Raw genomic sequence first — 21,674 nt, forward strand, 5'->3', positions numbered from 1 at the left:
GGCGGCCTTTACAGACGGAATCCAGGACTGAGTACGCGACCACCTTCCGCTAATTCCCCTCCCTTTTTCCTCAGTAAATCATCGTCCTCATCAGCCAGAGAACGTGGCTCACTTCGTGAACAATCAGGGCACAAAACGTGAAAGACGTCGCCCAATGGCGCGTTGCTCTAACCCACGTGTGTTTCCTAACCCACGCTATATGAAGGGGTCGAGTGGTCTAGGGTACGAATTCGAGTTAGTGATATCCTGGCTGAAATCAGAGAGGGGAGATAGATGTCCGTGGGACATGATATGCAGAGAACAGGTAACAGAAGGTTCGTTAGGACAACGTAGTGGATACCGAGATAAGGAAAGCGCAACATGGTACAGGGGGGAGTGTAGACATAAGATCAAGAAATTTACGGAGATAGGGTGGCTGCAGCATGGCCATGATCGCTAATGGAAGATACTTTGGCCCCTACTGGGACGTAAGCGGACTGATGAGGATGGTTAGCAACCCAGCTATTAAGCTTATATGAAGCAGAGCTCTAAAAAAGTGGTTAGAAACCCGGCTATGCGCCTTACCTGTCAGTTGTTTATGTCGCATAAGTTGCTTGCTCTGGCTTTCAGCACGACGAGCAGTTCACACAATATATAAGAGGGATGTCGAGTTTGAATTTTCTCTTGTAAGAATAGTGCGTGATGCTTTACACGCCCGTTTTATTAACACAGGCAAACACAGGAATACCTATTGTGCCTATGGAGGCCACTTGCATGCCTCTAATGCGATGCTGTGGATTAAAAAGATACGTTGGTTTATTGGGGTTTAACGTCCCAAAGCGACTGAGACTGTGAGGGACGTCGTATTCAAGGTCTCCGGAAATTTCGACCACCTGGGGTTCTTTAACGTGCCTGACGTCGCACGGTACACGGGCCTCTAGAATTTCGCCTCCATCGAAATTAGACCGTCGCGGCCGGGATCGAACCGGCGTCTTTTCAGGTCAGCAGCCGAGCGCCGCAACCACTGAGCCACCGCGGCGGAGCGGATTAGAGGGATTAGGACACGCAATGTTTACATCTTAAAGCAACGTCGAAGATTGTACCCTGGAAGCCGCGAAACCTGGGCGGTATCAATACGGCAAATATAGCAAACCAGTCTACCTACCTTGCAAAGATGGCAGCAGCTTCCCAAAAAGCAACTAGCCGGACGTGCTCGATGAGGCAAAACCGTTGGCAAAAGAATTCAGCTAAGCCTTAGGACTTCCCTGCAGATAGGAGCGAGTGTGCTGCCTCTAGACGCAGGCCTGACGAAAGCTTCGCATTTGTCTTCTTCTTCCCTCCTTCACATTGGTGTCAATATTGATTGCAATTGCAATTGGTTTTTCAGTGAATGCAATGGCGCAGTATCTGTCTCACATATCTTGGTGGACACCTGAACCGCACCGTAAGGGAAGGAAGGAAGTGGGAGTGAAAGAAGAAAGAAAGAAGGAGGTGCCATCGTGTAGGGGTCCGGAATAATTTCGACCACGGGGGGGAATCTTTAACCTGCACTGACATCGCACAGCATACGGGCGCCTTTTGCGTTTCGCCTCCATCAAAACGCTGCCGGGTTCCAACGCTATAATCATATTTTACAGCGAGTTGATTGTCACTGGTACCTCTTTATTCTAGGCTATCATTACTGTCATAACCTGGATTCCCCTGTTTGTAAAGACAGATTTTTCATGCTATGCGTGCAGTTGTCAGGAATATAAGGTTCCTTGGCCGTCAGGCTGGCACACTTGTGGAAGAATCCGCATGAGTCAGATCACACCTAATCCTATTCGATCAAACGTTCGCTACCATCATGGGCGGTGTGGGATTAGTTGCACCACAAGTCTATGTCGATTACATAAGAATCCTTTAGGCCGAGTCGTTGTAAACGATATAACCTCAAATCCAACCCAACCCGGCCGAGTAGTATTCGGTGCATGGAGGCAAAAGGTTTTCCCTGTAAAATTAAATAAGAAAGCTTTTGCCTCTAAAGTAATTTATGCGCCCTTGTTCCAGCAGCGTCCCGTGTATCTGCACCAGTATTCCCAAGCTAGATACTTTGACTCTGAACTTTACAGAAACTTTATGTTCATGGTATACACTCATTTGCTCTTGGAGACTATCTGAAGGGGCGAATTCAAGTGGGAAGTGTGACGTTAACATTTTACACACAGAAACTATGCCGAAGCTCGAAGCGCATTTTTTTTCACCAAAAAAGTTATTGGTGCTACGCTTACCGGTTTAGCGCATTATTCAGCGAACGCTGGTTGGAAATGGCGGCGTTTCCGGCAGGTAAGGTTGGTCTGGCGTATGCATTCAAACGAGTGTATTTAGTCATTTATTGCATGCGACGAGCCAACCTTACTCATAAATAACTATTTGGCTTTGCTTTTCGATTGCGCGTACGTTTAGCTGCTTGATTCGCCCCTCTTTTCGAGCATGTTTAGCTACTTGACTTTGGCTCGTTTGTTTTGAGCCCGTAACGTACTTTACTTAGCCTCTCTGTTTCGAACTCGTTTGGCCACTGTGCTTCGCCGACTTATGGGTCAGATCCGCCGCTGGCGGTGCGGCCTTGCACGTTGAGCTCCGATATTAACACGCTTTCGTCATTCCCGTCGTAATGAAGAATATCCACTGCCGTCGGCGTGACCAACCTACGAGCATCCCACGGCGCACACTTTTCGCGAATATCCGTCATGGACTCCTCTCCTTCGCACTTCGTAAATTATTTTTTGATTGCATGAACAACTTTTACTTTCATCACAAAAGACTTTTATCCCCGCCACGCAGGCCTGGGAGACGGGAGTTGCGCGTCCGCGGTTAGATGCTGGCTGGCAGTCCTTGACTAGTAACGGACCCTTCCGCCAGATGGATGGTGGTGCGCTGGAGCTCCGGGTCCGGGATACTTAGCAGGGTCTCCCACGCTTCTCTACTGTCAGTATTTTTGCCCACTCCGGGAGAATTCGGGCACTCCCAAATGATGTGGTCGTGGGTCCCTCTTGCCCCACAGTGTGTATCACGCTTGTACCGGGTTCATTAATGTATTAGTTTGTAGCCGCCTCCACGCGACATCTTCTTGTTTATTTAATTTTGGCTCTGGTGGCGGTACCAGTCTACGTCCCAATTTGTAATAGCCAATAATTTCCCCAACGTTGCAGACGCTCCTCTTTCCCCCAGTGCGCGAGGGGCTCATTTAACTCCGCAGAAGCTTTAGAGGGAAGGAAAGATAGGGGTCTATAGCCTCCTAGTTACAAAACCAATCCCCAAAAACATGCTACCTGGCCGCCATGATACGCGCCGTCAGCTGAAAGCCCAAGCACTAGATGCCACATACCTTGCCGACGAACACGCAATATACGTAGATGCTGCACGGCAAAGTGCAAACACATAGGTGGCTTGTGCAACCACGCCACAATCTACTCTCGTCACCACCGCCACAGTAGTAGCTCACTCTCCGACAGCGGCAGAAGAAACCGCCATCGCGCTGGCCATCGCTGATCCACGTACGTACGCGCACAGTCCTAAGCGACTCCAAAAGAGCGATACAAAATTACTCGGCAGGTTTTATCGTTTTATCTGTCACCCCGCTGCACGCATCCTTGGCGGCTGCACTCCCGACCATAAGATCAACCTGGTCTGGGTACCCGCCCACGCGGGAAACTCTGGAAACGAAGGGGTCGACCGACTAGCCCGAGGACTAACCAACCGGGCGGCCGGCCCCACGGACCCAGACGCTCTTGCCGAGGCACCCCAGACCTTTGCCGAAATTACCAACCTCTACAGAGAGATGAGACGCCAGTTCCCGCCTCCACACCCCGACTTGAATCGAGCGCAAGCCAGCTTGCTCCGCAGGTTGCAGACGCACTCCATCCTTAGCCATTCTAGACTTTCTCTCATCACAGACGGGGAATACGACCCCGTCTGCCAAAATTGTTACCAGGGAGAAATCGCCACCCAGGCACACATCCTCTGGGGTTGCGCGGGAAATCCGCCCCCTCGAACCTTACTGCCAGCTCCCTCCGAAGAAGGATGGAACCAACTCCTCAGAAGGCCAGACAAGAGCATCCAACTGGCACTCATTTCGTGGGCCCAGGAAGTCGCCCCCACCTGGGGGCCACACCAAGCCCACCTGCCCTAAATCCCGCCGATCTATGGCAATAAAGTTGTTTCTCTCTCTCTCCCTCGCAGTAATTCGTTGCATATCTCGCTCACACCTTAACCGCAGTCACTGTTGAGCTGGCATGGCGCGGAGGACAGACAAAAATAAAGACGCCGAAAAGCGTCGTGGGAGTGTTGGTGGAGGGGGTGTAGACAGAAAGGTGGAAGAGAAAGATGAAATAGGGACAAAATTTGCAGTGGCTTAGCTGTGGTTAAGCCTGGATATACAAACGAAAAGGTTCAGTTTTCTTTCCTTTTTCTTTTTCCTCTGATCTTTTAACTCTCCTCTATCTGCACGTGGCAGCGGTGGTGGCTTGGCACGAGCCAGTAGCAGGCCCGTGCAATTTCCTCTTCATCCTTCTCTCAGTCACAACAACAACAACAACTCTCCGGGCACTTACGAGGCGGCCAGGTGTTGGGATGCCGCCTAGAAGCAGGGCTGATTTGAACGAGAAGCGAAAGCTTCAGCGTGCCACAGAGACCGATGAAGAGCGGGATGAACGTCTGGCTAAGCGGCGTGCTCAATATGCGGCTCGGCGACAACGTTCTACAACAACTGAAGAACAAAGCGAGGAACTTTACCAAGCCTAGCCATCAATATGCTTCGCATCTGACTAGGCTTAACCTTAGCTAAGCCTCAGCCATTTTTTTAAAACTTGTTCAAGCAACAGCTCGCGCAGGCTGTGGTTCCTACATAAAAGCTCCGAGGCTTTGGAGAGCCGCAGCCGTTCTGGAAGGCGCCTGTAAATGATGCTACTCGGTAACATACCTTCGGTCTCTGCCCGGCGCGGTGGCCTAGCGGTTAGGGCGCTGGACTACTAAGTGAATGGCGGAGTGAGCAAAAATTAAAAAATACGTCTTAGAGCGATAGCTCTATTCCTCCCGCACAAAGCTGAAGGTCATGTGGCTATGAAATTTGACCTTCAAACCAGGAAGAGCGGATGATGATGATGATAACTTTATTTTCCGCCAGATAAGGAAGCCCCCTACTCCCCGTCCCCGGCACGCAGGCCTTGAAGACGGGGGCCGGGACCTCCGCGATTAGAAGCATGCGAAGAGGTGATGATTCCTCGCGGCTTCTTCCGCCAGGCGGATGGCTTGTTGCTGTGAAGCAGGGGCCTCGCTCCGCAGCAGGGCTTACCAGGTTTCTGTACAATTTATGTTTTCGTTAGCCCCTGGGGAGCTAGCGCATTCCCAGATTATGTGGTCGAGGGTCCCTCTCGCCCCACAGTGCTTGCACTTATCGTTTTCTTTATCTCTATGCACATGATAGGCCCATACCGGGTTTACGAAGTTCCCAGATTGGAGGCGTCGCCATGCGATTGCCTCCCTATTGTTTAGAATTTTATCCGGTGGTGGCACGTTTCCTCTGTAACCTATAGTTTTCAACAATTTCCGTATAATTTTGCTGACGCTCTTCCATGTTCCGGCAGTCGGGCGGCTTCACAGCTACCCGGAAGTAGAGAGATCGGGCTAACTCATGGGCGGCGTCGTTGCCAGGAATGGACGCGTGTGCGGGAGTCCAAATTAGGCTAACTTTTCTGTTCAGCTGTCTACTGGCCAGAATCCTTGCCGCTTCCGGCGAGATCCTACCCTTTCCAAAATTATAGATGGACGTTTTGCTATCGCTAATTATAAAATTGGCGTCCGTTCCAACGGAAGCGAGCGCTATCGCAACTTCTTCAGCTGTTTCCGCGTTGCGGTTTCTAATGGTGGCTGCCGATACGGGGGCACCGCGGCCGTCGACCACTTAGGCGACCGCCGCACTCGACTTGCCACTTGCTGCGTCCAAGTACGCAACGGACTTGCTGTCCATCGGATCGAAGCGTCTGATTAGTGCTTCTGCTCTCTTCTCCCTCCTTCCAGTGTTGAATATGGGATGCATGCTACGAGGGAGGGGGGGAATGATTAGATTTTCTCGGCAGTCCTGCGGAATGCCCGATTTGACTCGTAGTCCCCTACCTGTTTGCAGGCCTACCATTTTAAGGATGGTTCTGCCTGCGGTTGTTCGGCTTAATCTTTCGAGCTGTGAAATTCTGACAGCCTCCGCTATTTCGTCCCAGGTATTGTGCACTCCCATAGAGAGCAGCTTCTCTGTGGAGGTGCTAATCGGTAAGCCCAGGGCCCTCTTTATGCACCGTCGAATGAGCGAGTCGTTTCTTCTTCTCCTCAGCCCTAATGTTTAGGCTTGCCTCTAACGTCATGCCACGTGACCTGTCATGCCTCGCCAATGCAGCGCGCGTTAAACCGGCGGCGCTCGCTCGCCTAGCAACTATCGAATCACGTGACTCGCTGCGCCTCGCCACAGCTGCGTATGCGGAGCCGACCGCACTCTCGCAACTGCCGGAAATCGCGTGACGAGCCGTTCATCCTTTTTTCAGTCGCGAAAACAACCTTCACAGAAAGACATGGATGAGCTACGTGCCGGAATTAGTGCTTCGACTTTGTATCGTCGCCGTCCGAGTCAAACCATTGTTATGCAATAAAATTTAATCAAAGCTAAACCATGTCTAACCACGCTTAACAGAGCTTTCGTCGTCTTACTATGTTCAGGCGGTCTGAACCGCAGTTATTTTTTGAGGAAAGGAAATGACGCAGTTCCTGCCATATCTCAGCGGACACCTGAACCGCGCCGTAAGGTAAGGGATAAAGGTGGGAGTGAAAGAAGAAAGGAAGAAGGAGGTGCCGCAATGGAAGGCTCCCGAATAATTTCAACCACCTGGGCATCTTTCACATGCACTGACATTGCACAGCACACGGGCGCCTTTTGCGGGAGGAGTGAGACGCTTAGTTTTGAGGAAGAGAACGGCGCAAAAATTCAGCGGGGCACTTTGTAAAAGTAATGTGTGGTAAGGCGGAAGCCTTAAGCGCGGTGTTGCTCCTTGTCTCACTATGTGTGGTTAAGGTGCTAAGCTTCGCGTCTAACCGCCGTATTGAAGAACGAAACTTAAACTGAAGTTACGACTTAAAGGGCAACTCCGGCGATTTTTCAGCCATTTTAAGTTAATGGCTGTTTTGTGTTCCTACGAACCTCCTGTAATGTGTACGATACAAGGTTTTCAAAAGCAACCGTAAAATAATTTTTAAACAGCAAAAACGCAAAACTCGAAACCGAAACCGCAAAACCGAAACCGGGGAGGGGCCTTCGTGCGGTATTGACTGTGACGTCACGAGCGGGTTCGCCGCGCTGTGAAGCCCCCGAAGATATCACAAGTACCCTGAGCTGCGCTGTCGACATGACTGAAAGCGCGGGGGACAGCTTTTCCGAGACCAGCGAGTCTTTATAAGACGACTCATTCGACGATTTTGGACTGGACGAGTCGCCTTTTAGGTATGATCCACCGCCGAGCGAGCCAGCCGAATCACACCACAGGCCGCGTCACCTGCAGCACGGAGACGGTCTGAACTCGGAGAAGTGACTACTTGAGTCATTTCTCGTGCATGCATTTGTGACAGAGTCGTCAGAACGAAAGTTAATGAGATGCACCCGCCGACAGCTGTTCGTGTGGCCAGTGCCGGCCGACCCAGCCTGATGAAAGAATCTGCTGCCGGAACGTTGCCGCGGTGCACAACGTCCTTACAGGGGCATGCATCACCAACAGTCCTCTCTGCGAAGCTTTATCTCGACGGCGAGCTTTTCGAAGTGAGTTCACGCCACCTACAGTTCTACAATCCAACATACCGCTTCTTGACGGCCGCGCTTCGTTCAGCTGGCCGCTGCGATAGACGGTTGTACTAGAATAACGTTGGCACAGAATATGCCTTCAAGCGCCAGTTGAACGAAGCCTTAGCGAGTCCAAAGCTCTTTTTGAAGTACACGCTGTCTTCATAGCAATTTGGCGCGAGCACAAGCGGGTATGCTTCCTCGGAGACCAGTTTACACGGAGGACAGCTCTCACCAACTTATCGCGAAGGTTCTTGTCGCTAGGAAACCTACGCTAGATCACGCCCGTTGTCACAGATCAAGAATTTGTGCACCCCACAGCACAACAGAAGTTGCCGTGACCCATCTCTCTGGCGTACACATCACATCAAGCACGTTGAGATGGCGCGAAATTGCACAGGTGGTCGAAATAATTCCGGAGAGCTCCACTACGGACCTCTTTCTTCCTTTCTTTAACTCCTCCCTTATGTCGCGGTTCGGGTGTCCATTGCTGCGTCATTTACTTTCCTCAAAACTAATTTTCAGTTTTCCCCTGCACTGCCAGCGCCGGCGCGCGCCCAACCAGCTTGACACGCCGCCCCGCCAGTGACGTCACAGAACAGGGTGGCCTGTAGAAGTTGCTCGATCAGTGGGTGCCGCTCGCGTCGAGGAGCGCTTGTCTTCAAAATTCGCTTGCGGAAAAACTACGCCGGTTTCAGGTGCGAAATTTTACATGAGGCATCAGACTATCATAAAGAATACAGACTTAAAATTTCATTTCAATCGCTGCACATCGAAAAATCGCCGGAGTTGCCCTTTAAGTGGCTCTCCGGCCCTTAACACGTTTCGTGAACTGCACTTGCACTTAAGTCAAAGTGAAAGACGCACTTATCGACCCCAGAACTTAAGCTAAATTCTCGGCTGGCTTAAGTGGCTCTTTCAGTATTTCAAAATGGCCGAGTCCTATGGCAGTTTTTCTGACTTCGTCAGCTTCTGTGCTCGCGCGGACGAAATCGTCGAGGACAGAGCGTACAGGTACGCGCGCGCGCCGCGGTCAGTGCTCAGGGATCGGCAAAACCCTATGGAGATATACAACGACGCCGAGTTCTTGAGCAGGTATTGCTTTTCCTCCTCATCTCACATATGCCCAGTTGGCATGGGGTACAGCTACAAAAACTAAAGAAAGCTTTGCTTTGCTTTATTGGGGTTTAACGTACCGAAGCAACTTAGGCTATGAGGGACGCCGTAGTGAAGGGCTCCGGAAATTTCGACCACCTGGGGTTCTTTAACAGGCACTGACATCGAACAGCACACGGGCCTCTGGAATTTCGCCTTCATCGAAATTCAGCCGCCGCGGCCGGGATCGAACCCGCGTCTTTCGGGTCAGCAGCCGAGCACCGTAACCACTGAGCCACCGCGGTGGGGCAAAACTAAAGAAAGCAGTAACAATAACAGTCAACGTATCGTATGATTATCACACAAAAGAACTCTAAAAATCTGGCAGTCATTTCTGTTTGGGAATGTTGAAACCACCGACTGGCATTGCAACACAGTAAGAAATAACTCCGTTTCTGTAAATATCTCCAAACAAAAGACACCACATATGACACACGTCATCCGGATGTGCGGTACTTACCAACTCCCACGAAAAGCTATTCCCTTCAATCAATAACCTTCAAGCTTCGAATCCTCCTCCATAAATTTGCTTGCCAGTCTATTGTTGTCACCAAAGCGTCCGGAAAATCGAAACAATTTTTTGTCAAAGCCTATGACAGTGTGTGCAGCGTGCCAATTCTTTGCGAGCTGTGCGATTTTGTCTTTTTTTGTTACCCATGTGTAGCTGTTGATGCTTTTTTAGCCTTTCGTATTAATTCTTTGATTGAACCAATGCACAATAAGGTCAGTGCTGCTGATATGACTGATATGATAAAACACTACTGAAAGGGTTAACTGGACAGACATCGTTCTGCAAATCATTTCAATGACGCCCGTGCATGGGAAAAGTATCATACTGCCGAAAAGAACTTACTTTCTCACGCAGCACAAGCCAAAAAGACATTCTTCGCATCCACATTACCTGATATGCTTCACAACAACCCCAGGCAATTTTGGAAGGCTATAAACCCAAAAGCAACCCCGCCAATATCGCTTTGCGACGAACACGGTTCACCTATTCCACACAGTGACACGGCTGAAGCATTAAATTATACCTTTTCATCCAATTTTACCCACGATCCTGTAGGCGACATGCCTGACTATCCTTATTTTGATTACCCTCCTATGCCTGACATACGTTTCGACCCTAACGGAATAATCGCGTTGATCGATTCCATGAAACTAACCTCATCTGCTGGTATAGATGAAATGAACACAAAAGTTCTCAAGAATACTAAAAACGTTGTAGCTGTTCTTCTTTGTCGTATATTCCAGCAATCACTCGAGTCCGGTATTGTACCCCACGACTGGAAAGTGGGGAAAATCATCCCAGTACACAAAAAAGGCCCCCCATCGTCTAGTAAGAACTACCGTCCCATCTCCCTCACTAGCGTTCCCTCTAAATTAATGGAGCACGTAATTTAGTCACGCATCATGACCTTCTTGCAGTCTGTCAGCTTTTTTGACCCTTCTCAACACGGATTCCTGAAAAACCTATCCTGCTCTACCCAACTGGCCCTCTTTACTCATGACATCAGTTCTAGTATGGATACGAACACACCCGTGGATGCTGTCTTATAGACTTTGAAAAAGCTTTCGACAAAGTTTCCCATCAACGCCTCTTATTTAAACTTTGGCGCCTAAACCTCCACCCACTAGTATACGATTGGCTCCGGAATTTTTCCACTAACCGCCAACAGTTTGTAGGCCTAACAATCATGCATCTTCCATCTCCCCTGTTACCTCTGGCGTACATCAAGGCATGGTTTTAGGACCTCTACTATTTTTAATTTACATCAACGCCCTCCCAAGTAATCTTATCTTCCACCGTTCGTTTGTTGGCCGACGACTGCGTCATCTACCGGAGCATCACTTGTAACGGAGACACCATCTGCAGTGCGACATAAAACTTGTGGAAGAGTGGTGCGCAAACTGGCTAATGTCTTTAAACGTTAATAAAACAACGCTAGTATTATTTCATCGTCGTAAATCGTATCTTACTCCCAATTACACTCTTCGCGGTTCCATCATGTCACACGAATCTTCATATAAATATTTAGGTATTAGCCTAACACAGGATTTCTCTTGGACCACCAACATAATGAACATAACCAACGAAACTAACCGTGTTCTTGGCTATCTAAAGCGTAACTTGCGTTTGGCGCCTGCTTCCGCAAAACTGTCCGCCTATTTAACTCTTGTCCGTCCTAAACTTGAATATTCATGCTCAATCTGGGACCCCCAACAAATTAACCTAGCCAACCCCCTTGAGTACGTCCACAGCCGTGCGATAAGATTCGTATATTCTGATTACTCATATCATACGAGCGTAACAGCATTGAAAACAAAAGCTAACCTCCCCAGCCTTGAATCCCGTCGAAAAATAACCAGACTCTGCCTTTTCCACAAGTTTTATCATTCGCATTTCAGCCAATCCGTTATTACCCCTGCATACCGCCTTTCACTTCGCATCAGTCATCCGAAAGCTGTTCATACACCTCGAGCATCCACTTCTGCGCACCTAAAATCATTCTTCGCCCAGACCGCAAGAGATTGCAACGACCTCCCCGCTGAAGCTTTCATCCATCCTGGCCTGGAATACTTCAAATCATTCATCACTGATTTTTTTCAGTGATATGTATGCCCATCCCTCATGTAATGCCCCTAGTGGGCCTTTGAGGTACTAATAAATAAATAAATAAATATGAGAGAGGCCTTTGCCCTGGAGTGGGCGTAGTCAGGCTGATGATGATGATGACTACTACTTATCACTGAGTTCATTCAGGTATGCTGCTAGCACCTGCAGACACTGAAATCCTGAAAGTGATATTAGTGACACTGAAGGTGATATTAGTGACGAACAAATCGTGTTTGGGCATATGAACGCGCTGCGAGATCACGCAGTAAAGACATCCTGCACGTCCTGAGTCCACCAAGTTCGTTATGAGCAAGGACATATGCAGGCAGAACTCTAGTTAGTGTGTTGTTTGCAGTAACCAAAATCGTATTTACAAGAATGGGTAAAAGAATCACATCGTGGTAATGTAGAGTGAAAAGTCGTCCGTTTTAAAACACGGACAGCGACCACGGAAAAAAGGTTTTCAACACAGTTTCCAGTCCGGAACTGGGACGCAGCCGTAGAAGATACAAAAAATCGAAAGTGCTTAAACAATTGGTGCTCTTGCATACATCAATGATACTTTTTCAGCTGTTTTCAATCTATTCTTTTACGTTATGTGTTTTAAATAAAGTACATTGTAAAGTATTGCTTGTTCTGTTCACTCACCTCCCGTAACAATAACTCCCTTGTGGATGTCTAGGTATCATATAAATTTAAGCAACTAAGTAAATAAAGCTTATTTATCTCTTATATACACATATCGGGCGAAACGAACGTTAATTACTTTCCCAGTGCGGGCTATCAGTAAATCGTGACCTCCACGATAGAGCAGAAAACAGTAAGCCGCCGGAGCCCATCGCGGAGGCCACGGGTAAACCATTATTGTTTACCGCGTTTCCAACAGATGGCGTCCTAATCAGGTAGGGGTGCACTTGAGGAGGCTATGCATCGTATCTGTCGCCTCGCATCGGAAGGCTGAGTGGAACTGGGGTATTGTTCCCACCGCGAACAGGCAGGCGGCTTGGGCCGCACGACCGCTCAACGCGTTGGGGTCTCGGGGCCCTAGCGTCGAAGCGCAGAGGGAGAGGCAGGCTCGCTTGAAGAATATCGCGTTGGTGGCCGCTACACGAGACTCCTCGTAGCCGATGCTCTGATGGTCGTAGGTCAACTTGGCGCTGAAGGCTGCTCTGACTGCCTGTACAAGAAAAAGAACGGAGACCTCTTCAGGCCATTCAGCCAAGAGCGAAGTGTTCAGCCGCAGTGAGTAAGCTCTGTGCCTCTACAAAATTTGGTTATATCGTGTCATAATACATGCGCTTTCGAAAAGCATGCAGGACAGGCAACCTTTCTAGTGCAAGTAACTAGTCAAAAAAGACAAATTTTGTCGAGCCATAGTGCCAAAGGTAATCGTGTTTTCTAAGTTCTAAAAACTAATATGGCTATTACTAACCACCGGCTACAAACCTCTATTTGTAACTAGGCGCCTAGATCTAATAGCTAAATGTTAATTTAAAATTAGTTAACCAGCGTACTACTTAAAACGATTCACCGGTTTTCTGGTGTCCGCCAACACTGGTAATACTATGCTGAAAAAATTGGCTGTGAGTGACGCGAGAGCTCCACCGAGCCGCCTGCTTATACAGCTGCGACACCTCTCCCCCTCTTTACTCCCCCCCCCCCCCCTTTTCACTCGACACGGCGCATGCGCACAGCTGTTGCAGCTCGGTTTCACCGGCGCGCCGCGCCGCCGGCTGCAGCAGCTGCTCCGCACCACGTGACCAACCGGCTCAAAGACACGGCGCCGCCACGGAGCTCAAGGGGTGCCACGCTGAAGGCTCGAAGAGCTGGCGTAGTGTAGCTCTCGCTACAAAAGCCATATATTTTTACCCCAAAAAACCTATCTTTGAGAATTACATGAAGTCTTCCCTGAAACCCTTTGCAAACCCTTTTCGGTACCAGCCACATACGAAATCCTTTACAAATATGACTAGAACAAAAGCATCTGCCCCATGTGCGTGACTGTCTTCCCCGATAGCCTGCCCAGCACTGCCATAGAAGTCATGGCATAGATCATGGCGAAGTTAGCTGTTCGGCTCTGCAGCTAAGTATGACAGCCACCTTTGTATACATTGTGCTTTGGGGCGATCCTCAGTGTCATTAGCATATGGTTATTAGATTTTTTCCCGATACACTATCTGTGCGCAACATTTCTGGACGAAAGCATTTTTGAGGGGGAAATCATTTATGAACGTAATTTTTATTTATTTTATTATTTTGTGTTATTTATATAATGTAAGATTACAGTACAAAAATCAACATATCCGCAGATCTTCCGACAGTAGTCTTGTATTTGTTTTTCTATTATCGTTTCTGCTATCGTCTGAAGCGGTCCCGTCATAGCTCTTCGTGGCGATGAATGGGAACACTGATTTTACTTTAAAACAGAATTTGCTATATAACAGAAGAATGGACCGTTACGTTCAATATTTCTATAAAAGTATCTTAAAATGTACAAATTTTAAACTTTTTCTCAGAGAATATTGCACTTGACCCTCATTCTTTACCCACCTGTTCAAGAAACTAAGCGCTAAATGCCAATTTCCACTCCTTTTCAAGGTGTGTGGCATCGCTTCAATCATAGTTCTCATTGCACTGAATCTTTCAAGGCGTTCGAACATTGCCATTCGTGAGGCTTGTGGCTGTGCTTGCCATGGCTCGAAAATACGTCCCTTGACATGGCTCGGTGCAGGACAAGTAATCGGCCCAATATTGGAAGCGTATTGGCAAAGTCTACAAAGGACCAGAAGGAAACCATCGATTCGAAATATTGGGGCCGATTACCTGCGCTGTTTGGGAAGGACGGACATAGCAATAAGTACCTGCCAAGTGCTGAAGGCCTCGGTGAACTGCTCTTCATCCAGCGCACTGTGAAACGTCGAGGATTGCTCCGCGTAGCATTTTCGGGCCCCCTGAACCTTCTCTAGCGTGCGTTTCCTCCACGCCGTGCCCTTGTAGACGACGCGGAAGATCTTGCGAGCCAGAAGCGATCCTGGCAGAGCGAAGTTGATGTACTGCTCCTCCAGATTTTCGTAATAAATGGGCGAAGTGCCAAACATGTGCGGAATCACGACGAGCTTTGAGACGGCGTCCACCACAAGCCTCGTGCCCTGCATGCAGACACGAAAGTTTCAACAAGTAAAAGACTTATAATTCGGGCTACGCCACCCAATGTACAGCGGAAATAATTGGTGCAACTTTTATGCATTGTGGTGCGCATAATGAAAATTCATCGTACCAAAAACGCATTCTGCTTGCGTGGTTCATCGCATGAGACCTTTTGAGCTTCTATGAAATCTTTGAATTTGTTATCGACATCGCCTTGTAGCTGTGTCATCCGCGACATTGCTTCCTTGTCTGTGCCTTCATTTCTTTGGCTTCGTTCAAACCGCGATCTACATACAAGCCAACTTCAATGTTTTCCCTTAAGACATGTCAGTAGGCCTTTAACCATAGCGAAAAGGTTTTTCTTTTCAGCATGTGGGCAGAGAGGGAGAAGACGGGATAGTAAAGTCTTCGCGCATGTGCATTACAGGAGAATGAAGACAAAAGACCATTGGGGAAGTTGCACGATCCGCATTCACTGAGTCAGCAGTGGGTGTGCCATTCAGTAAAAATTGTGGCGTGTGTCTCTGCGTGGCCGCCGAGTGAAGCCCCCGGCGCATGCAGCGAGCCGAGCGGAACCCCCCCCTAGAGCCGAAAGGCAAAATCTACATCGGTATAGGCTAAGTTGTGGGGTAGCCATGGCCCAAAGCGAGTGAAGGGTTCGGATGTATGAAAAGCGGCGCCGAAAGCGAGCGTGCGTCAACGAATTAAGTGAAACAGCGCGTGTAATCGGCTGATCCAACGCGGCGCACTAAGTGTATAATGTGTATAATAAGAAGGGTAACAACACCAAAAATCTTTTGAGAACCATTAACGCCACCCAATGTACAGCGGAAATAATTGGTGCAACTTTTATGCATTGTGGTGCGCATAATGAAAATTCATCGTACCAAAAACGCATTCTGCTTGCGTGGTTCATCGCATGAGACCTTTTGAGCTTCTATGAAATCTTTGAATTTGTTATCGACATCGCCTTGTAGCTACCGCTAACATTTTATACGTGACGAAGGTAAAAGGTAAGGAAGCTTCTCACAAGGCACGTCAGTGATTCATCCCCACCTCGAAGGAAGGAAGACTGAATGAGAGATGTTGAGAGCAGTACAGCTTATTGGCAATAGATGTAGGAGTAGGGCACAAATCGACGAGTGCCAGGAGGCACGTCAGTACAAGCGCTATACGTCAGATCATTATTGAAGGTTCGTACTCTCTCCGGACCCATTTTCTAAGCTTTCCTCCAAACCCTGCCTCTATCTAGCAGGACTACCCGAACACCTGAATCTAAATTTCCATATCCTACTGGTAATCGTAACTTTCCCGCTTTAGACGGCTCAAAAAGGGTTGTCATGCGAATGAAGTTGGGTCTATCTACCTCACCTCTTGTACCCTCAACGCGGATGCAGACTCCCGCTGCGGTGGCTCAGGGGTTAGAGCGCTCAGCTACCGAGTCGGAGTACTCTTGTTCGAGCCCGGCCGTGGTGGCCCCGTTTCGATGGAGGCGAAATGTGAAAGGCACCCATGTACTCCGAGACACGTTAAAGATCACCAGGTGGTCGAAATTATTCAGGAGCCTCCCAATCCTTTCATCTTTCACTCCCACTTTCCTCCCTTCCCTCACGGCACGGTTGAGGGGTCCACCGAGAAGCGAGACAGTTACTGCGCCGCGCCATTTCCTTTCCGCAAAAACCACTAATGAAAATCATACTTACCTGCAATTGTTTCAAAGTTCTCGCCGGAAACGAGCTTTTCGCCCCGAAGCAACGTCCCACGACGCGGTCGTAGACCCGGACGCGGTTGAGGACGAAGTTGTCGCTCGTGACGTCAGTCTGTTGGTCGTATCGACTACAGCGCAGCTGTGTATCGCTCAGCTCTCCCGTGCTGAAACTCAGCAATCTAAAAGAGTTGAGCATCTTCTCCACTGTCGCACGATCTCCTTCATCCATCCATTTTGTGTACATCGATATGCCATGTATAATGTACTGAAAGTAATCGCTAATCGACGCCTCGGAGTCCTTGGTCATCGACAGAAACGAGCTCATGACCTGCACCCAGATGTCTTCGAAGGCGAACCGCGTCGCCTCGTAGCACATGGCTACCAGTGTCCTATCGTCCGGAATATCTTCGGCGAGGAGTTGATAGTCGAACCGCAAGACCTCGGCGGCAATCAGCGCGAGCGCGTAGAGCGGGCGGATCTTGGAGTTTGGGTTCCTGAGCACCGTGTCGAGGTCCTGGCAAGTTTTCGAGAAGGAAGGAGCGTACACCGTCGTCTTTTCGTTCGCCTGAGGTTTCTCGCCTGGAATCGAGTTGAGCGCCCCCAGCCACACCTTCGGAGGGAAGCTGTGGCAGACAAGCTCGCCAAATAGCTTCGCTTGGACGGCGCCGTCCGACTCGTTCCTCAACTCTTCCATGAACGTCTTGTTGTCGATTGCCACGATAGAGTTCATGGTCCAACCCGTGGCATGAGCCTCACCGATGGCCTTGAGCACTTTATGGAAGTAATCAATGACTTTCCGGCTGGTTGCGACGAGGTTGCCGTCCGAGATGCGATGTAAGAATGTCTTGCCACGGTAGATGGTCCACGTGGCATTGCCTGGGTTCTGTTCAATGCCTACACGGAAAAGGCTGTGCAGCTGGTAGACCACCGAGAGCCGGACAAGTTCGTTGAACACTCGGTGCTCATCCTTCCACTCGAACCACGTAGTTGGGGTTATGTTTAGGTTCTGATGAAAAAAAAAGAGGAAAGCGGCAGCTTAGAAAGCGAGTACAGGTTTATAAAGCTACGAAGATAGGTGCGGCCTTTTATACTAATTAATGGCTTCATTGGGTGCAACGTCATTGTGTTTTATTTCTAGAGTTTCAACCTGCTAGTTCTGCTGATTCTGCTGTTGATAGTGGTAAGCTGTATGGTAAATATACATGACTGGAATGACTCGACAAATGAGCACTTCACTCAAATGTAACAATGAACTCTTTCTTAAAGATGGTTCGGTTTATGGTTTATGGTGGTTTAACGTCTCAAAGTGACACAGGCTATGACAGACGTCGTAGTGAAGGGCTCCGGAAATTTCGTCCACCTGGGGTTTTCTAACGTGCACTGACATCGCACTGTACACGGGCCTCTAGAATTTTGCCTCCATCGAAATTTGACCACCGCGCTCGGGATCGCATCCGGGTCTTCCGGGCCAGAAGCCGACTGCCATAATCAGCGAGCCACAGCGGCGACCTTTTTTAAAGGTGGATGGCATCTAGAAAGAACTGCCTTGAATTGGGAATCACAGTTGGAAAAACTGCAATGATCAGCATCAGCAGTCGGCTGTCAGTAATGTCACTTGAGAAATGCGCACCGTATTTTTGCAATGCTGAAGGGGTTGCAGCTTCACCGCGAGGGGAAAGAGGAGGAGGGGGGTGACCAGGACTGCGAGGTTGCGCTTGGCACTCTAACCTACACGTCAACGCGATAGCGTGATAGGTCCCCTTCAGCGGCAAACCCGGCGTCGCCGTCGTTGGCGTGTCGAGAAAAACCGTTGACCCACTTGCAAGTAGGTCACGTGACCTTGTGACGTCCTCACAAACTTGTGATGTCCTCATAACAGTAGCCACGAATGAGAGCATGAACACGACCCTAAAAATGTGGGTGCATGTAATGGTGATTGAATAATGATACCTTATCAATGTGAGTGTCAGTGAATGATCGGCGAGGAAAAATGTTCTTAACTGGACATGAATGAGCCTTATCTCATGACGCCGAAGCATACGGCGGTTACAGACGGCGCTCACCGCCTTTCCGCTGGAATGCCTGCCCCTTCCCACTTTCCTCCTCGCCTCATGTCCCCAGACGTTGCCGTTCACGCTCTTTGTAAACTGGCACAAGGTCACATATAACAAAAAAAAAAAAAAACCTCGCCAATGAAAGAGGATCACTAATAGACAATGTTGCTGTGACTTTCCACAACATGTTCAACAGTCATGGAGAGAAATTTTTAATAATGAAAACTGTAATCTACTGGTATAAAAATATTGAAGGTAATGGTAAATTCTTCCGACATATAATAAAATCTTTCTTTTAAGCTGTTTCCATCGCTCGAACACATAAGACTGCCATAGAAAGCCAATGAGGAACGCTTTTCAAGATAGCAAAAAATTCAAACCTGCCGATGGGATATCTGAGGATATATTGATTGTTATAGTGAAATCTTAAAATGTATGAAACAATTGTGCTAATAAACATTTTCCTGTTGAAAATTGCTTTTGTCCAGAATTGTTGAGTATGCTCCTCATACATTTTACATGAAATTAAGTTCAAATTAAGAAGCTTTTAACATCGTAAGTAAAACGATTTAAAAGGCTCACCCTGAAGAGGCTTGTGACTATTTCGGTGACTTCACGCTTGCCGCTGAAGTATTCTGTACAGGACCGGTAGTACCTGCGAGAATAGAAAAGTTTTACAAATCAACTCACCGCTTGCTACGTCATGTCCGAATAAAGACAATTCAAGCAGAAGGGTATTGATTAGCTCACTTTTAAATTGAATATATGGAGTATTGCACTATCATTGCACATTTATAGACGCATATTCAGAGGCGCCAAATTAATTTAGGACGAAAGAGAGCTTACATAACGCAGAAGTTAACGTAATGGTCAATTGCTTGCAGCCACTCACTTTAACCGTCCCTTTTGCGGAATCAGGGTGTAGAAGATTATAATGTCAAAATATTGGAAGATATTTTGGAACGGGATATATTGGAACGGGCGAGATGACTACCGACCCGGCCCCTCCGTCTGCGCCTGCCACGCCAACTGTCGTCGTAGCCCACCCTCGCGACCCGGGCACATTCTGCGGTACAGATGGCGTGGATGTCGAGGACTGGCTCTCGCTCTATGAGCGTGTTAGCCAGCACAACAGGTGGGACGCCACGCTGATGCTGGCCAATGTGATATTTTATCTTGCCGGCACCGCACGCGTGTGGTTCGAAACCCACGAAGAAGAGATTGCCACGTGGGATGCCTGCAAGCAGAAGCTGCGCGACCTGTTTGGGAAACCAGTTGGCCGTCAGCTTGCTGCTAAAAAAGAACTTTCAGCTCGCGCCCAAACGGCCACCGAATCATATATTACATACATTCAAGACGTCTTGGCACTGTGCCGCAAGGTCGATCCCAACATGACCGAGGACGATAAGGTAGGCCACATTCTTAAAGGCATTGCCGACGATGCCTTCCACCTTCTTCTATGCCGGGACTGCTCTACGGTTGACTCCGTTCTGCAGGTGTGTCGACGCTTCGAGCAGGCCAAGCACCGGCGCATTGCACACCGCTTTGATCGCCTGCCTAACACCGCTGCCAGTTCCACGTGCGAGGATCTGCCGACACTGAGGCAGCCTTCAAATCCCGACAACGTGACTCGCATCGTGCGTCGTGAACTGGAGGCCCTGGCTCCTGTTACGACCAACGCGCCCTTGTCGGACAACACCCTGGCCACAATATCCCTTATTCAAGCTGTCGTCCGCCAGGAGGTCGCCAACTTGGGCATGCCCTCCAGCCATCGTCCCGTCGAACCACGGAGTGCGAGCCCCATCTCTCCCGTGGTCGCTACTGCTACGGCCCGCAACACCTTCGTCCCAAGTTACACAAGGTATCGCAATCCCGATGAGTGGCGTACTCCTGACGACCGGCCGATCTGCTTTACGTGCTCGCGCGTAGGCCACATCTCTCGCCACTGCCGCAGCCGTTGGTCCGCACCTCCCCGACCTTTGCCCTACGTCGACCGCCGTTATGACTATGGACCCCGTCGCTTCACGCCTCGGAATGACCCACCCAGCGCCGAGTCCACACCGCCTCCTCGCAGAACCAGCCGCTCTCCCTCTCCGACAGCCCACCGTTCCCGCTCACCTCTTCCGCACCGCAGTTACTCACCGTCCTCTGCAGGGCGCTTCGCGGGAAACTAGCCAGTGCAGCTCCCGGAGGTGATGCTGCATTGGTGCCCCGACCTGAAAATCCTCTACTGACCCAGCCTTCGCCCTGTAATCTGCTCGACGTTTTTGTGGACGGTGTTCCTGTTTCTGCCCTCATTGACACTGGTGCCCAAGTCTCGGTTCTTAGCTCATCCTTTTGCCGTCGCCTCAAAAAAGTTCAGACCCCTGCCGCTTCGCCCACCGTTCGCGTTGCCGATGGCAGCACTGCTGCCGTCACTGGCTTGTGCACTGCCCGCGTCACTCTTGCCGGTCATAACATCCCAGTTTTGTTCACCGTCCTCGAACACTGCCCTCACAATGTGATCCTTGGTCTAGACTTTCTAACCGCTCACTCTGCCCTTATCGACAGCTCCAGCGGCCTTCTACGATTGGACCTGCCTCTCAGCTCAGCCGACACACCCTCAAGCTCCACGCCCCGCCTTCGCTCCACCGAGTACGCTCGCCTGCCCCCTGACTCTGCCGTTTATCTGCCTATGTCACCATTTCCTGCGGTTCCTGATGGGGATTATCTTGCCTGCCCACTCGCCGATGTCGTTCTCTCTCGCAATGTTGTTCTTCCGCACCTCATCGTGAGCGTCACCAAGAATAGCACCTACCTCCCTGTCCTCAACTTCAGCTTGTCACCACAAGTTCTTCCTGCAGGCATATCGCTTGCTACTTTGTCTTCTCTCACCGACTGTACCGTCACTGCTCTCTCACCTGGACCGCCTTCTACTGTCTCTCAAGCGCCCGACATCCCGTCCAACGTTCCGCAATCCATTTCTGCGATGATTGCTTCTGACCTGAGCCCCGAGCATGCACAGGATCTTCACAACCTTTTGGTGTCCTACACCGACATTTTTGACTTCGCTTCTGCTCCTCTGGGTCAAACATCGGTAGTGACTCACCGCATTGACACCGGCGATGCAAGACCTATACACCGGAGGCCTTATCGTGTGTCGCTACCAGAGCGCCAGGT

The 21,674-nt window shown here is 49.5% G+C and overlaps 1 protein-coding gene across 1 annotated transcript; it reads left to right on the forward strand.

The window, feature by feature from the left end:
* The first annotated feature begins 19,501 nt into the window (after positions 1 to 19,501).
* LOC149330268 (uncharacterized) lies at positions 19,502 to 20,689 on the forward strand. Its single transcript, XM_089559792.1, has one exon. It carries the CDS (start codon positions 19,502 to 19,504, stop codon positions 20,687 to 20,689), a length of 1,188 nt encoding a protein of 395 aa, XP_089415918.1.
* The last annotated feature ends 985 nt before the right edge of the window (positions 20,690 to 21,674 follow it).

The sequence above is a fragment of the Amblyomma mixtum genome, chromosome 9 (genome assembly GCF_055824585.1).
Source record: "Amblyomma mixtum isolate Tamu chromosome 9, ASM5582458v1, whole genome shotgun sequence".
Lineage (NCBI taxonomy): Eukaryota > Metazoa > Arthropoda > Arachnida > Ixodida > Ixodidae > Amblyomma > Amblyomma mixtum.

Coding starts and splice junctions, on each gene's coding strand:
- LOC149330268 (XM_089559792.1), top strand. CDS start 19,502: ATGACTACCGACCCGGCCCCTCCGTCTGCGCCTGCCACGCCAACTGTC.